Source organism: Bombina bombina, chromosome 1 (assembly GCF_027579735.1).
Source record: "Bombina bombina isolate aBomBom1 chromosome 1, aBomBom1.pri, whole genome shotgun sequence".
NCBI classification, from domain to species: domain Eukaryota; kingdom Metazoa; phylum Chordata; class Amphibia; order Anura; family Bombinatoridae; genus Bombina; species Bombina bombina.
The window spans coordinates 1,076,771,560-1,076,787,746 of record NC_069499.1 but is presented as its reverse complement, the minus strand read 5'-3'; the positions used below and the strand labels follow the sequence as shown (position 1 = coordinate 1,076,787,746).

General features: G+C 35.4%; 1 protein-coding gene across 4 annotated transcripts in view; it reads right to left on the bottom strand.

Moving 5' to 3' along the window:
- Positions 1-16,187, bottom strand: part of BCAS4 (breast carcinoma amplified sequence 4) — a 321,107-nt gene that overhangs the window by 297,090 nt on the left and 7,830 nt on the right. For 2 of the 4 annotated variants that reach the window (XM_053692971.1, XM_053692910.1), the window contains exon 2: positions 7,935-8,006. The exons of the other annotated variants lie outside the window; for them this stretch is intronic. In XM_053692971.1, the coding sequence (XP_053548946.1) occupies positions 7,935-8,006 (72 nt within the window). The remainder of the gene's footprint in view (positions 1-7,934; positions 8,007-16,187) is intronic. 4 annotated transcript variants of the gene reach the window in all.

The following is a 16,187-nucleotide window of genomic DNA, read 5'->3' as shown; positions in this document are numbered from 1 at the left end:
GATACATTTACAGTACACTGTCCCTTTAAGTGTGTGTCAAACAAGTGGTGATATTAAATTAAAGGTACATAAAAACGCAAAAAAGAAAAATGATCTAATGTGTTAGAGAATTTTATTATTGCACTTTCACTTGCACTTAAAATGTGTTTAACCCCTGCAAAGGGGGACGCTGCCAATTCTTTCATCATGTAATACCAACAACAGCACTCCAGCACTGCAACGCAATACTGCAACTTAGTTAAAAACAGAGCCTGATGTTCAAAAACATTGCCAGCATGGAGAGAAATCATACAGAATATTTGGGGATTTTTTAGACCTTATATTGTATAGTAGGAGTCTCTCCCTCACACACAGAACCCTGTATAGTGAGAAAAAAAACAGTTCTCAAGGTAAACTTTGAGCTGTTAAATTTTTGAGGGACCTCCCCATTCTGACCAGACTTCTTAGATCATCTCAGAGAAATTTAGATTGTTGGACCAAAAGTGATCTAATGAAAAGAGGCATATGTGCATAGCCACCAGTCACCAGCTAGCTCCCATTAGTGCATTGCTGTCTAACTGGCTATAAAGGAAAGTATGATATTCCTACTATAATTAACAAACAGCGAATATAATTACTTTCTTATTCAATTTAACTCTCCCTTGTAATACAATCTGTAACTTGTTCTGCTTTAGGAAGACCATACCTTTAAAAGGGCAGTAAACACCTTGTAATTACAATACATTTGTGTTGTCTTGCTATAGAAAAACATTACAACCAAGTCTAAACATTTTTAAAACACATTACCATTGTGTTTGCTGCAATTGCTTTTCAATAGCTAAACTCCACCCACAAGCACCATTTGCTTTTTTGTAGGGGCCAGTCCAAGCTTGAGTCTGTAGATAACAAGGCTAGCCACAGTGATAATGTTTGCATACAGTTCATTGTTTTGTAGTTGTCATCAGTTCAAGCAAATTAGGGATAGATATGTAGCAGGGTTAGTGTTGAGAATTCAGCATTTAGAAAATACAAACATTTTTAGAGCTACATTACACGAAAAGGGGGCAAAATAAATATTGAACGTTTATTGCAGTTCTTTCATTACGTATAAATATTGTATTTAAAATTCTCAAGGTGTTTACAAAGAAGGTGCTTCAAAATTAAAAGGAAACACGAAAAAAAGTATGCAAATTAATAGCTCTGATTTAGGGGGAAAAAAGGTTTCAGCAGATCGAAAAGTTCAATTAAATATTTTCTAATTTCATGTGGTTATTTCAGGGCCCATGTCTCACAGTACACAAATGTAAACTCTTCTCATATTGCTGAACAGACCAAAATTGTTTCTGCAGAGAGCTTATCACAATCGGGGGAACACTAATTACAGCAGGGGCTTGACAAATGGTAGGAGCCGTGGAGCCCAGCTCAATTTTACTTCTGGCTCCTGTCTTTTTAGATTTTAAAAATTTAAATTGTTTATATACAAACCCTTATCTAACTCCTAAATACATGTGCAGCTGGTTCCTTTGTATTTGTTTCTGCTTTGTAAATTTTAAGCATTAATTATTATTAATTAATTATTCAAACCTTTAATTACAGTGGGTTTTTTTTTCTATTATTATTATTATTATTATTAGAATTGTAATATTAATAATAAATAAATAAAAAATACCTTAAAATACTGCTACTTTTTTAAGCTAAAGGAAACGTCTTTATGCACCAATAGCCACTGTCTACCAGTAAGAAATATATACCTAGGTAAACTCTCTAGAGCAGGGGTCAGCAATCTTGGCACCCCAGTTTTGGAACTACATTGCCATGATGCTGAGACACCTCTTTAGGCTGTCTGAGCATCATGGGAAATGTAGTTCCAAAACATCTGGGGTGCCAAGGTTGCTGACCTCTGCTCTAGAGAGCAGATTCCTGAATGCCTTTTGTCCCAGTGTGCCTTTGCTGTCTTATCCTTATTTATTGACCCCCCCCCCCCCCCCCACTTTTTGTGTCTGTTGGTACATTACAAACCAAAATGATAATTATTATGATAAAAGATTTCACTTGAACCTATCCTTCCAAACTATTCACATTTCATTTCACCTTTCCATAGATGGTTAAAAAAAATTAAAACGTGACACCTTTAAAGGAAGGTATTTGTTTCCTCATATTACAAGTCCAGAGCTATTTTTATCACTTGAGGGATAGTCTAGGGCGCACTAACATCTGCATATTGTGCAGTGCGAGTATCCTTCTATGGGGGTATGCAGTAAAATTAATGTCACATATTGCGCTGTCAAGAGTGCACAATTAGTAGAGTTTTCTACATGTAGTTATGTGATAAAATAATGTTTTACTTTAAAGTCTTAAAAAGCGTGTTATTTAATTCACCACTTGTAATATGAGCACAGTTGGCACATTAATAGATCTTCCTGTGCTATTCATTAAAAGCATAGGGCACACGAAAAAGTTTTGACCGCATTAAGATGCCTTGGGTAAAATATTTAATCTATATAAAAAAAAAACACTCTTTTTAAGCATGTTATAAATACTGCATAAAAAAAAATATGTAACTCACCACATGGGGCAGATTGCTCAGTCTCTGATAATGATAACTCTCTATTGGTTGAAAGAAACATGTCCCAAAATCATAAAACTTTATTTTCTTTTTTTTTTTGTTTAGCACGTGAAATCTATTTTGTTTGATTCATAAAACCTTAAATATCCCGTTTTTAAATTCAGTAAAGAAAAAAAAAAGATGTTAATGTCCCTTTAAGGTGCATCTAAATTGTTATCTCCATATTTTACTAATGCTTTGTAAATTATTTTTTTATATATTAAAAATATGCCAATTTACGGAAACAGTAATTATCAGTAAGGTATATTATTATATCTGTAAAATCAGTTTGTAATACTTTACATGCTGTGGGATATTACTATGTTAATTTACATTGTTTTAATCATGTCTATAGTGTGAAAATGAACAGTGCTGTAAACATATTGCTAATACTGCGTTCCAAAGAAAATGGATTTGACTACATTGCAGACTAATTAGATTCAATAGGGCATGCCATCTTGAACAGAGATTTTAGTACCTCTGCAAGCACAAAATACTCATGAAGTAAATGTGCTATTAATAGTAAATTTACTTGAACATTCATTAGCAGCTCCAATTAAAAATGTTATAAAACTCAATTTATTTAACTTAATTTATTTAGTGTGATTTTTATTTATAAATAAATCAATAGCTGCATTTAAATAGTGTTACAGTATGATCAGCAGAGAACTGTAAAGCAGGAAAGAATGATGGATCCATATGATGGTGATTTTTTTTTTGGCATTTTACAAAAACCTAAGGTAAACAAAAATATGCATTAGCAATTTTACCAGTAAAAACCCAAATCAGGTCAGCAGGCACTCATCCCTGTTTTTATAGTGGTTACCAGAACGATAATGAGTGTATGAAGAGCACCACCTCTGGCCACTAACAAAATTGCAGACTAGTGAGGGAAGTTTCCTCCATTTTCTGAGTGATGGCAAAGGAGAAGGAGAGATGAAGTTACTACAAAATGGCAGCCACTTTGAAATGCTGCCTTTATCTGACTCCCTCTAGCTTTTCATCTTAAAAAAGATACCATCAAATAAAGGGATGCAGTTTCAATTACATCACATGGAATTACTCTACTGTTAATTCATTTACTAGTGCTATCATATAATGTTTGCCAGATATAATAATTAATAATGTTTGATTATGATCATATTGATCTAAAATGCTGAGAAAAGCTAAACACATCAGCTAAAACATCTGAAGAGGAAGTCACTAGGGCATCTGTAAATTATTTCTTTTAGTAGTGTTAATGTTTTGAGGAAATAGGTCACATTTACTATTAAATAGCAGCAAACTCAAGGATCAGTGCAAAGTTATTAGTTTAATACCTACTTAGTTTTCCCAAAGATAAAGAAATAAAGCACAGAGTAAATGAAGACTGAACAATGTGATTATGAGTACAACAACAAAAAAAGGACAAAAAACATAATTGTAGCAAAACAAAATATGAATTTTATATACATTGTTGTATTTATTTGCTGGCTTTGAGAACAAAAACAGATCCTATACCACAGAACAAATTACTGTTTATCACAAAGTAAGAACAGAAATTGAGTGACCAGAGTAGTAGGATAAATGAAAGTACTGAAAACTGTATTCATAGCAAAAGGAAGTGAATTTATTTATAGAAACAAGGTGCAATAATAGCATGAGAGGGTGTCACAAGGAGCAATACATGGGAATAGCAATTCAGTGCGTGGCCTTTTAACTATAAATCTATGGATTCACGCACTGTGGCATAGTTCTCATTACTGAAAAGTATTAAGACTAAAGAGTAAAATCTTAAAGGGACATTCCGGACAAAATTTAAATGCACATAGATGAATTACATATTTGAATAGAAACAGATTTTCAATATACATGTACTGACAAAAATGCTTCTAGTAAAAGTTATCACTGTTGTAGTATTAACATTGTTCAATGCACGTGCATGTGAAGCATTGCTAGATATTGTCAATTCACCAGAATTTTAAATACTGCAGCTGCTCAGAGCACCAGTGGGGCTTGTATCATGTTAGCAATTAACAAATTGAGTCATTACCAGATGGTACAAGCACCTTAGGCTCTCTAAGCAAGTGCTGTGTTTAAAATGCTGGTGCACGGTGCATATTTAAATACACTTTTGAAACAGCTATAGCTTTTATTAGAAGCATTTGTGCTAAGACATGTATATTACAAAAATGCTTCTATTCAAATTTGAAATGCATCTATGTGGATTCCAATTTTGGCTGGAATGTCCCCTTAAATGTGAACCTTATTAAATAAAGCAGTTAAATCACCAATACCTTATCACTAAGTACTCCAAATGTTACTGCTGTGGTAACAATCTCCCATAGTAACCAAGGAATTGTCTGTGGATCATTCACCCTATTTGCTGTTTTTTTCCATCTGGTTTTAGAATCTCTTCCTCCTTTTTTTTATCTTTTTAAAGCTGCTTAAAATATTAGCACCTACCACCTCTGCTGGGATACTCTTCCATGAATCTACTCCCCTTACTTAAAAATATTGTTCTACACTTTATAACATTCTAAGTCTATATCCTGGTTTCATGTTGTAGCATTTCTCTTTTACTGAAATATGCTTCATTCCTATACATTAACCATGATATAAAGGCACACTGCCAATTTGGTAAACCATTTATGTTTGCTAATAAGCTTGACAGTACAGTCTGTAGCCAATAACCAGCGTGAATACAGAAAAATCACAAATTATACTAGCAAAAAAAATCTCTGTTGTGGTTTCAGGTAACAATTCACAATAAGTGAGCAAACCAACCGTGGGATTAGAAGAATATACAAGACATTTTTACATTTGTGCAGATATATTGATTTTAAAATTGTAAAAGTGAGTCAAATGGTATTCCTTCAATAGCTGCTTAAAGGGGGCATGCATATATATAAATATAAAATACACACACATTTTATATATATATATATATATATATATATATATATATATATATATATATATATATATATATATATATATATATATATATATATATATATATATTAGTTCAAATGTTGTGTATTACAAACAAAAAATAAATCTGTCATATAAGCACGCACGGATTTATATTTTCTCCTTTTCTTTGATCAACTCAAATTTTCACAGTTCTTCCACAAATATTGTTTTCTTGTCTTAATTTCCATTTTCATTTTTCTCTCTTTTTATACCGTTCCCTGTATATCCTACATGCATCTTCCTTATTTCCAATTATATTTTTCACATTCTACCCCTTTTACCCTCCATTCTTTCCCCCTCTTTCTCTTTTTTTGCTCTCTTTATATCTTTCTCTTTTTCTGTGCATGTATCATCTTTTTATTTTTATTTGTTTCCTCTTGAGTTTTTGTGCACACTTTACTATTTGTTATCTGCTTTCAGCCAATCACGCGCGGGCAGGAGCTGTCAATCTCCCTGGTCGGACTAGACCACGGAGATTGAATTTCGCCACTTTAGAGGTGGCGAAAGATTAGGGAATCAGCGGTCTGATGGACCGCTGCTTGTGAAATACGGTGTGCAGGTTCTCTTGTGAGAACCTGCAGCCGTAGTGGATCGAAAGGCTTGCAAAGCCCTTGATAAATCGACCCCTAAGTCTCCCCTGTCCCTGTCTGTGAGGCCTACTTACAAGAAAATAGGTGACTTTTTTACATCAATCTGCACCCAAGCAATATCCAAAGGACCTTTGCCGTGGTCAGAACTGATGCTGGGTAGCATCGGGCAAGATTTAAGTGCTAGTACAAACCATTATAAATCCTGATGAGACTGGCCTCCAAACGTTAATTATGAAGTAAAGAGAGACATTTTGGAGCAGATGTGTTAATTGATGTTTATCATAAATGGAAGGGATTTCCAGTTGTTTCCACTGATAATGAATAAAAAAAATAATATTTTTTAAATCTGCCTTTTATTCTACTTTCTGCTTTTCTGAAATCTATGTATTATACATCATTTCCCTGGAAGAATAACGTAGCAATTTTCTTAAAGAAAAAAAAAAAAAGCAGAATTAAATTGCTACCTCTTAAGCCCTTCACACCCACAGCAGTGGAAACCATTGTATATAAGTCTAGTGATATTGTGTGAAATACCAATGTGTTGTATTACAAATTCCTAATATCAGTTTTAGTACTTTTTTTTATGAAGAGAGGAAAATAAATTTGTGAAAATGGTTCACAAAAGTGGCTCAATTTACACCACAGTTTATAAACAATTTATATTTTAGACATAACTGAGAATGTTACTTAGTAAATCAGATACTTTTCTTAAAGAATACAAAGAATTGCCTCATACTTGAAGTAGTAGAAACCCTTATCTTGAAGCTTTGTGATATTTGTCAAATTACACATTCCTATTATCTATATTTTTATGCACAAAGGGAAATATATCTGTGGTAATCTACTGGTTCGTCAAATTGCCTTAATTTACAAACAACCAACATTTTATACTAAATATTCCCCTGAAGATTAGTTTAGTAAATCAGATTATAAAAGCACAGAATTTTGCAGTATTACACTGCCTCCACAGACTAAGCTTTTCATGCCCTTGTCTTCAGGCCTATTGATGCGTGTAGTATTCACCATTCCTATTATCTACTGTATGTTACTACTTTTTCTTTGTACAGAGGGAAATAAATCAGTGATAATTAACTTGTTCCCTAAACTGCCCCAATTGAATCCACCTTTGAGAGTGAAACTGATATTTCTTGCAACTAAAATCCCATGGGGAGACATAGTTTTATAAATACAACAAATCAATACTTCATATATATTTAAGCAGTCATCAGTCGTGCAACATATCAGTTATTACTGAAATGGAAAACATTTGGGACATAGAAATGATCAATGCAAATTTACAAAGCAACTCATATGAAATATATACAACTGATTTTTTTTTTATATTCATCTAGTTTCTTTTATTTCCAAGCAAGAGCTGACAATCCATTTTAGCGTTGATCTTGTATTTTAAATGTTTAGAATTACTGAAGGCTTGCATTTAATATGGACAATAATGCAGATTGTTTAAATCTTCTGCACAGTATGAAGGATGGAGCACTGAAGAGGTTAACTAGAATGCAGCTATGCGGTAATCAGTTAGTGCACATTACTGCCACCTAGTGGCTCACTTAACTACTCTGTGTAATAAGAACTATTTCAGATGGGAGATGGAGTAGCAATAAGATGGCTGCCCTCACAGCATGCTTGCTGTTTCCCTACTACCCTTGCAGGCAATAATCTGCATCAGAAAATAATATAGATAAAAGGCAGTCGTTAACGTAAAAGGGAGGTACAAATGAGTGGAGATTTTGCTGACAAATCATAAAAAACTACCAAGGCTGAATAATTGAGGAAAAAGTGCTTACCATATCCATCATAGCACAGAACTCATCCAGTCTGACTAGCATCTCTTCAACAGAGTTCTCCAAATCATTCATCTGTTCAGGGTCAGAAGATATAATTAAAGAAAAAATGCCCCCACAAATGAACTAGGGAAATAATGTTTATTTAGCAAACTATTTCCAATTATTTAAGCACAGAATATTTTTCTATGATTAAGCTTAATGTGATACATATACATTTAAGTTTTATCTAAATGTCACTTGGTGGTAGAAAAAGAAAGTGTTTTAAAACATATTAAAATGCATTTTCCTGTTCCAAGAAAAAAAGTTTTTATGTTGAAAAGGTGAGTCCCAGTGCACCAATAGGGTGGCATCTTTTTTCCTTTTTGGGACACATCCCTGGAAAGTGTTATGCAATATTGTTTTTTTATGGGAAATAAGCAAAATGTCTACATTTCCCTGCCAAATATTTAGTATATAGGACAAAGCTATGGAAAGTGGTATTTAAACAATATGAGAAAGTTGAAAACATTATAGGTAATAGAATAGTGTATACCAGTTTTCCTTTTTTTTCCATTTTCAGTAGGTAATATCCTAAGGTATTAATGTTTTGTTTTGTTTTATAGCTGCCCTTTCCACACAATATGAACATTACAGTCATTTATTACTCAAATTATTATTATTTTTTAAAAAGTTAAAGTTCTGTACCTTTTCTATTTTCATTCTAATAAAAATATAACATTATCTGTTAGATGATGTCATTTTTGCTCTACTGACCTTAGAACACTAAGGCCCCTAGATTACAAGTGCAACCGATAATACGGAGTGCATTATTATGCATTTGGCCTCTCACAATCCATAACGCACAATCGGGTATTACAAGTAGTTGGTTAAAATGTGTAATGGTATATGCTTTGCTATTGTGCATTCAAAAACAGCGAAGGTGTATAGCAAAGAACATAACTAAAACTCTAATACTTCAGAGGTATATTTGCAGTCCATTAGCTTTTGCGCCCGATTGACACATGAATTTTAGAGTGGCACTCACAGAAGTCTAATATCTGATGAAAAGTTATAGACCTGTGCTATCCAACATGAATAGTGTGACATGTACTATACTGGCGCAGGCATGATAAATATTAACCATATCAATTCAAGTGGTATTGATTAAACTTCAGTGATGTTTACACTCCACTTGTCATCTGGTCCTATGTGTTTAACACCCACAAAGGGGTTAAACACACCATTCTGGAGGGGGGGGGGGTGCAAGCTTTGCTGCATATGAGCAGAACATTCGCTGCTACTGTTTAGCTCACTGCTAATGTTCTGTTTAGCAGCTGCAATGTCATACACAGAGCTCTAGGGTCAGTAATGCACAAATGACATGATCTACATGTTACATAACAAGGTCCCTTTAATTACTGAAGATGCAGCAAATGTTAAATAGACAGTGCTACATTTTCACAACAGAGATACACAAATCAGTTTTTGAACAAATTACCAGATCAGCACCAGGGGTATTACAAGTGTTTAAGGAAAATATTTGGGGGGGAAATGAATTCAAAATATTATGCAGAGGCCAAAATAACCTATTTTTTTATTCAATAATATGTCCCTTTAACAAAAATGAATAATCTATAAAAAAATACGATGGTTAGTAAAAAATATATTAAATTGTACTAGTTAGGCACAAATGCAATTTTATAGGCAGGTAGTGTATTTGTAGATCAGCCCATTCCTTACTAATATAAGCAGGTATTCAAATTAGTGCACATTATAAAATATTCTTTAGAGAAGGAAAGTCTGATCCAGCAATTTCATCTAATGAATTAACAGCTGAAATGTCAAATTGATCTCTGCTGATCGTTTAAAAAGAAAAAAGGTAATTGCGCAATCTGAACTCACTAACAGTGTCATAATGCTTATCTATAATGGATCTCTAAAATCCCATGTCGCAACTCTATATACAAAGCATCATCGCGCATTGTATGTCACTAAAAACGTAGCAAGATCAAAGGAGTTTCTGTTCAAAGAAAGATAAAAGCTAACCAAGATATTTGGACCCTGTGCTACGCCCTGGTTCAGAATGATTGCTCTACCCCCCTTACTAAATCATTCTTTGTTTTGCAAGACAGCCAGGTTATTCACCAGTTTGCCAACTTTGTATGGAATTTAGTAACATCTAGAATATTGAGGATGGAGTTATACCGAATTAGGAGTCCTATATATAGAAAATACAAACTGTGATAGGGACATGAAACCCATAATGTTTATTTTATGATTCAGACAGAGCATGCAATTTCAAACAAATTTCTAATTTACTTCTATAATCAAATGTTCTTTGTTCCCTTGCTATCTTTTGTTGAAAAGCAGGGAGGTAAGATCAGTAGCGTGCACATGTCTGGAGCACTAAATGGCAACAGTTTTGCAATTATGTTATCCATTTGCAAGAGCATTAGATAGTGCACCATTTACTGACATGTAGTGCTCCAGATACCTACCTAGGTATCTCTTCAACAAAGAATACAATGGGAAGCAAATGTAAAGGAATATGAAAACTAAAATTGGTCTTTCAGGAATCAGATAGAGTATGTTATTTTAAATAACATTCCAGTTTGCTTTTATTATCCTATTTGCTTCTTTCTCTTGGTATCTTTTGTTGAAGAACATACCAAGGCAGGCTCCGAATCTGGGAGCTAGCTGCCGATAGGTGGCTGCCCATATATGCCTGATGTCATTGGCTTACCAATGTGTTCAGCTAGTTCCCAGTACTGCACTGCTGCTCCTTCAATAAAGGATATCATGAGAATGAAGCAAACATAATAAGAAGATAACAAAAGTAAATTTAAACGTTGTTTACAAATGTATGCTCTGTCTGAATCATGAAAGAAAGCATTTGGTTTTCATGTTCCTTTAATAATAGATGTAAACTGGTAACTCTTTTAACACTGTAAGATCTGTCTTAATCACAAATGAAAAATGTTGGGTTTCATATCCCTTTAATAAAGGGACATTAAGTCACACCCTATAAAATTGATTATAAATGTAGGATGCACTCTATAAAAAAATGCTATAAAATAAAAAACCCTTTCATATTCTGGTCTGTGGCTTTCTGCCATTTTGGGGTAAATTTGTTAAAAGGACAGGAAACCCATACAATTTCAAACAACTTTCCAATTTACCTATATTATCAAATCGGCTTCATTCTCTTGATAACCTTTGCTGAAGGAGCTGCAATGCAATACTGAGAGCTAGTCAGCCAATCACAAGAAGCAAATGTGTGCAGGCACCAATCACCAGCTAGCTCCCACTAGTGTAGGATATGTACATATTCCTTTTCAACAATGGATACCAAGAGAACAACGTACATTCTTCTTTTAAACAAACCACTGGAATCTGTGAGTGAAAATAGAAAAATGACTTTAGAACAAGTGTGTGAAGGGGCTCAGCAATTTATATCAAATAAATAAGTAAATAAAAATACATAAATACATACCTACATAAAAAACATTCATTTCCAAATATGCGCTACAGCAATTGGAAGATTTACCTTGTAAAAGAGTCATTCATAGCCCCTTCACTATTTTTTTGATATGGTTTTGGCTAGAATACGATTCCTCTTATCTTTTACCCAACCTGTTAATTTCTGCTTTAACAAATTACCCCTAAAGGGGCATAAACAACAATAATCATTTTATTATTGCTTGAAACAATACTATGCGCTTAAATCCCACAAAGCAAGCTGAACACAGTCTGTGTGATTGGTAGCTCAGTGGCTGTGTTCTGCTCCTTTAACTATGTGTTTAACTCATTTGAGGGGCTTAAACACATATTTCTCTGCATTCTGCAAGCAACAGTGCAATGATACCATGAAGTAGCTTCAGAGCATTTTATAATTGCTCCTTTATGTCCATTTACATTTTAATAATAACCTCTCTTTCTGTAGAACGGTCTATTCTCTGTATAGTGCTCACTTTTTAGAAAAGTATTCTTTTTACTAAGTTGAAAGCTTCTGGCATATGTTGCTGTCTCTTTTATCACTGGCGTATTACTCTTTGTTATCCCTACAAGAAGAATGTTCTAGGAGTCCGCCCCTTTCAAGTTGTATACAGCCAGTTCGTCTTTCTGTCACTTCCTTTCCCACAACTTCCTTTATGTTAAAGTTCCTACCATATACGTAGAGTAAACCCAATCAAGCATATTGATAAATAAAATGTAACTTCATTATAGTAAAACGTCTATCCTGTGTTATTATCATTAGCAAACAAACATTAAAACATTATTATTAGCAATTAAACATTGAAAGTTAACTCCCTAAGGCAAAATGTTAAAGAGGCATGAAACCCTAAATTTTTATTTCATGATTTAGGTAGAACATACAATTTTAAACAACTTTCCAGTTTACTTCTATTACCAAATTTGTTTCATTCTCTTGGTATCATTTGTTGAAGGAGCAGCAATGCACTACTGGTTTTAAACTAAACACATGGTTGAGCCAATGACAATCAGTATATATTTGCAGGAACCAATCAGCAGCTAGAACCTAGGTTATTCGCTACTCCTGAGCTTACCTAGATAAACTTTTCAGCAAGGGATAACAAGAGAAGGAAGCAAATTAAAAAATAGAAGTACATTGGAAAGTTGTTTAAAATGGTATAATCTGTCTAAATCATGAATGTCTAATTATGACTTTACTGTCCCTTTAAGTATCTGCATACTACGGATAATAGCCAATGATTATTAAAGGTATAGAAGGTCAAAATTGAAATGTACATGGGTGCATTTAAATTTTAACCCTTTTTGTGCGGATGATGACGTGGTCACTATCCACACTATAACCTAGACTACAAGTGGAGCACAACTGATACAGCAGGGCGCGCTATTATTATTATCAGGTATTTGTAGAGCGCCGACAGATTCCGCAGCGCTAAGCACTATCCATATTGTGACCTTGAGCTAAAAATAGAGCATTATCTGGTATTACAAGGGAACGATAAAAACGATTTAAAAAGAGTATCTTAAAGGGACAGTCAAGTAAAAAAAAAAAACTTTCATGATTTAAATAGGGAATGTAATTTTAAAAAAACATTCCAATTTACTTTTATCACCAATTTTGCTTTGTTCTCTTGGTATTCTTAGTTGAATGCTAAACCTAGGAGGTTCATACTCTAATTTCTTAGACCTTGATGACTGCCTCTAATCTGAATGCATTTTGACCACCATACAACACACACACTCTCATACAACACACACACACACACCACGCACTCTCATGCAACACACACACACCACACACTCTCATGAAACACACACACTCATGCAACACACACACACTCATGCAACACACACACTCATGCAACACACACACTCTCATACAACACACACACTCTCATACAACACACACACTCTCATACAACACACACACCACACACTCTCATGAAACACACACACTCATGCAACACACACACTCTCATAAAACACACACACTCTCATAAAACACACACACTCTCATAAAACACACACACTCTTATAAAACACACACACTCTCATGCAACACACACACTCTCATGCAACACACACACTCTCATAAAACACACACACTCTCATAAAACACACACACTCTCATAAAACACACACACTCTCATAAAACACACACACTCTCATAAAACACACACACTCTCATGCAACACACACACTCTCATAAAACACACACACACTCTTATAAAACACACACACACTCTTATAAAACACACACACACTCTTATAAAACACACACACTCTCATACAAAACACGCAAAACATACACACTATTATACAAAACACACACACACACACTCTTATACAACACACACAGTCGTAACCCAGTAAGCATGGTGTTGCTACAAAGTAATGGTGGTTTGAAAAACCTGTTTTAACCCCTTAATGACCGACGCCGTACGCCATACGTCCTTAAAAAAAAAAAACAGTTAATGCCTGAGGACGTACGGCGTAGGTCTTGCAGTGATATTGAAGCATCCTTCAATAACCTTTCTTACCCGTCCGGTGCAGAGAGAGCCACTCTGTGGCTATCTCTGCACCGGACATTGATGGACGGTATCGTTGGTGGTTGGGAGCCGGTCTGGGAGATGGCTACTATCAGTAAGAGGGGGATGGGATTGGGGGCGGAGTCGCACATGGGGGCGCACATGGACGTGACCGCGTGCACGGGGGGGGGGGCGGCGGGCGGGCGCGTGCACGGGGAGGGAGCGGGTGGGAACAGCTCCACTACAGAAAAATGTTGGTCAATAAGTGGGAGAAAGGGGGGGAGGGAATAAAAAATTGATCTAAGAGATCTGGGAGGGGAGCTACACTACAGAAAAAAAACAAAAAAAAAAAACTATTTTATTCTAAACTGAGTACTGGCAGACAGTTACCAGTACCCAAGATGGCTCCCAATAAGGCAGAGGGGGAGGGTTAGAGAGCTGTTTGGGGGGGGATCAGGGTAGTTGGGGGCCAAGGGGGATCCTAAACATCAGCATATGTAAATATGCTTAAACAATTTAAAAAAATATATACCTTTTATTTTAGTACTGGCAGACTTTCTGCCAGTACTTAAGATGGCGGGGACAATTGTGGGGTGGGGGAGGGAAGAGAGCTGTTTGGGAGGGATCAGGGGGTGTGGTGTGTCAGGTGGGAGGCTGATCTCTACACTAAAGCTAAAATTAACCCTGCAAGCTCCCTACAAGCTCCCTAATTAACCCCGTCACTGCTAGCCATAATACATGTGTGATGCGCAGCGGTATTTAGCGGCCTTCTAATTACCAAAAAGCAACGCCAAAGCCATATATGTCTGCTATTTCTGAACAAAGGAGATCCCAGAGAAGCATTTACAACCATTTGTGCCATAATTGCACAAGCTGTTTGTAAATAATTTCAGTGAGAAACCTAAAGTTTGTGAAAAAGTGAACGATTTTTTTTATTTGATCGCATTTGGCGGTGAAATGGTGGCACGAAATATACCAAAATGGGCCTATATCAATACTTTGGGTTGTCTACTACACTACACTAAAGCTAAAATTAACCCTACAAGCTCCCTAATTAACCCCTTCACTGCTGAGCATAATACACGTGTGGTGCGCAGCGGCATTTAGCTGCCTTCTAATTACCAAAAAGCAACACCAAAGCCATATATGTCTGCTATTTCTGAAAAAAGGGGATCCCAGAGAAGCATTTACAACCATTTGTGCCATAATTGCACAAGCTGTTTGTAAATAATTTCAGTGAGAAACCTAAAGTTTGTGAAAAAATTGGAGAAAAAGTGATCGATTTTTTTTTATTTGATCGCATTTGGCAGTGAAATGGTAGCATGAAATATACCAAAATGGGCCTAGATCAATACTTTGGGATGTCTTCTAAAAACAATATATACATGTCAAGGGATATTCAGGGATTGGATCTTTTCCAGATAAGCCCCGCCACTAATGCAAAAAGTGCACGCGCGAAAAGTTAAGCCCCGCCACTTTTGCCAGCTCCAATGCGCGCATCATGAGACGAGATTTAATGTTTATCAGTGAGGTGTAACGTTATACTTTTGTGCTACACTGAGCTTTCCCGTTTTACCATTCAGCACCTGAGCCAGCCTCTCGCTCTCCCAAGCGTCCACATCCTGCTGCTCTCCGTGGTTTGCAGACCCTGTCATGTTGTTTGAGCTCCTACTGCTATCTCAAATCAAAATAAATGCCTGGCTTCCGGAGTCTTCTATCTCCATGGAAACCAACCCGCTTACGGTAGCTGCACTGTCACTATACATCGTTAGGCTGAGGTTTTTCACCCATATTGGCAAACAATAGGTTAAAAGGTAAGCGCTTCCATGAAACATGTTAGTTGGCAAACAATAGGTTAAAAGCTAAGCGCTTCCATGAAAGATCTTATAATATAACTTTGGTAACTCACATAACATTAAATATCCTTGTAAAAAAAAAAAAAAACACACAAAAAAAAAACAACTACCAATTTGAGATCTGTATATTTCTGGTCCCAAGAAAGGGGATGCTCTGTTCCAGTCAAGTGCCTTTTTTTTATTAAAACAAAAAAAAAAGCTATGCGCAATCTTTTGGGATTCTTTTCCAGATAAGCCCCGCCGGCGGAGGTTAACTTTTTGGCGGGGCTTATCTGGAAAAGATCCCAGGGATTCCTGAAAGATATCAGTGTCCCAATGTAACTAGCGCTAATTTTGAAAAAAAAGTGGTTTGGAAATAGCAAAGTGCTACATGTATTTATGGCCCTATAACTTGCAAA